This window comes from Charadrius vociferus, unplaced genomic scaffold (assembly GCF_000708025.1).
Source record: "Charadrius vociferus isolate BGI_N301 unplaced genomic scaffold, ASM70802v2 scaffold54, whole genome shotgun sequence".
Lineage (NCBI taxonomy): Eukaryota > Metazoa > Chordata > Aves > Charadriiformes > Charadriidae > Charadrius > Charadrius vociferus.
In genome coordinates, this window is record NW_009648350.1 from 3,469,747 (window position 1) to 3,471,779 (window position 2,033).

The 2,033-nt window shown below is 65.0% G+C and overlaps 1 protein-coding gene across 1 annotated transcript in view; it reads right to left on the reverse strand.

Moving 5' to 3' along the window:
• Positions 1-1,738: 1,738 nt before the first annotated feature.
• LOC104286536 (C-C motif chemokine 3-like) overlaps positions 1,739-2,033 on the reverse strand; it is a 1,467-nt gene continuing 1,172 nt past the window's right edge. The window contains exon 3 of the mRNA XM_009885139.1: positions 1,739-1,869. Coding sequence (XP_009883441.1) covers positions 1,739-1,869 — 131 coding nt within the window. The remainder of the gene's footprint in view (positions 1,870-2,033) is intronic.

The following is a 2,033-nucleotide window of genomic DNA, read 5'->3' on the forward strand; positions in this document are numbered from 1 at the left end:
CTGTGGGGAGCATTGCGGCTTTCACCAGGCAGTGTGCGGGCTGTGCCGGCGGGCAGATGTTGGCCCTGGCATGGTTGGGCAGCTGTGCCATCAGGACGGGCTCTGTGTCCATGAGTACTGCCTGGTGAGTCCTTCAGTCTTGATGCCACCCGGTCCCCAACACCCCCCGGTCCCCGACACCCCCCAGTCCCCAGCCCTGCACCCCCGCAGCCCCTGGCACCCCCCTTTTCCCTCTTGCAGTACCATGCCAGCGGGCTGATCCAGAGAGGGGCCGATGAAGAGGGCTTCTATGGCTTCCTCCTCCCCGACATCCAACAGGAGCTGAAGCGGGTGACAAAGAAGGTGAGGCCGAGGGGCACATGTCCCCACCACGGTCCCCATACCTGTGTCCGGCACTGCACAGGCCAGCAACCCCCCAGGGATGCTCTGGCAGCCACCTGCAAGCAGCTCCCCAGAGCCTCCTTGGTCCAAAAAGGTCCATTTCTGCAGAAATCGGGGATTTGGAGAGGGTTGGTGGCTTTAGCGGTGGCGCGGTGGCCAGGCGCTGTCCTCTGCCCTGCACCACTTCCACTGCCCGCTCTGCCAGGACGTGGAGACCTTCCAGGCAGAGATGTTTCGCCTGGGCATCTACATCCCGGACAGGTTGGTGCCCTCCCCTCCACCTCCCTCCCTCTCCGTGACGCTTCGGCTGATGCCCTCCTGATCTCCCGGGTGCCAGCAGGGTGTCTCCAAGTCCCCAGGGCTGAGTGCTGCCCTGCTCCCATAGGGATGCTGCCTGGGAACTGGAGGGGTCCTTCGCAGAGCTGTATGAGCGTCACAGCTCCTGTGACACCGGCCAGTGCCTGTGCCCGGCGGGACGGGAGGAGGCAGAGGACAACGGGTGAGTGCCACTCACTCTGGTGCCCGCAGCCCCAGGGAGCAGACGATGCCTTCGTCCTCTCCTTCAGGCAGGGATGGGGGTTCCCCAGGATGCCAAGCTGGGCGACTGGCACTGGGTGCACATCAGCAGCTCAGCCCCAGCTGGCGGTGCGTGACAGTGGGCTCGGCACGGCACCAGGGTTGGCACCCCACAACTCGGGGACCTTTGGTGGCACTCGGTCCCTTTGCTCCCCCAGGCCCTGGAGACTCCTGCTCTGCAGCTCCTGTGGCTCCCGCGGGACCCACCAGCGCTGCTCCGGCGTGGCAGAAGATGCCGAGTCCTGGGAGTGCGGCGACTGCAGCAACACGGGCAGCGGTGAGAGGTGCAGCCGTGGGGACAGGGTGCCACGAGCCAAGTGGCCACCACAGCCAACTTGGAGCTGGGAAGCAGCGCAGAGCTGTGGTCCGGGCAGGGAGGGAGGGAGTATGGCTGTCCTTGTTGTGCTCCTCACCTCCCTGTCCCCTGCAGTTCCCTCTGTTGCTGACACCGCTGGCGCACACTCCAACCCCTCCGGCACAGAACCCTCGCCCAGCGCCCCGGATCTGGGCACCTTGGCCGAGGAAGAAGAGACCAGCATCCTCCGGGGACACCTGGACACCCAACTGCCCTCCCAGACCGCATCCAGTAAAACTGCACAATCTCCCTAATATAAGTTTATTTTTTGTGTTTTTTTCCTTTTCTTAGCAAAAAATATTTACTTTAACAGAAATAAGTTAAATAGAATAATTATTGCCGTTGGAGAAGGCTGGGGTTGCGGTGCCGTGTGGCGTGGCTGGGGCTGGCAGCCAAGCCCGCTGGGGGCAGCACCGCGGGGACGGGTCAGTTCTTGAGGGTCTGGAAGTGCTTCAGGTGCGCCTGCACCCAGGGCGCCCGGGGGTCCGCGCACAGCTCCTTCTTCTTCTTCTTGGTGACCAGGCTGCCAGGAGAAAACCCGTGTTGGGTGCTCGGCCGGGGCAGCGGGGTGCCCGCGCTGCATCCCACCAACAGCGTCCCGGGTGTCCCCGTCCACGTCCCCGTCCCCCTCCCGGCCACCCTCGGGGCCCGGCCCCACCATCGCCCCCCGAGCCCCCGGCGGCGGCGGGGAACCCCCTCACCCCCCGCCGGGGGGCACGTC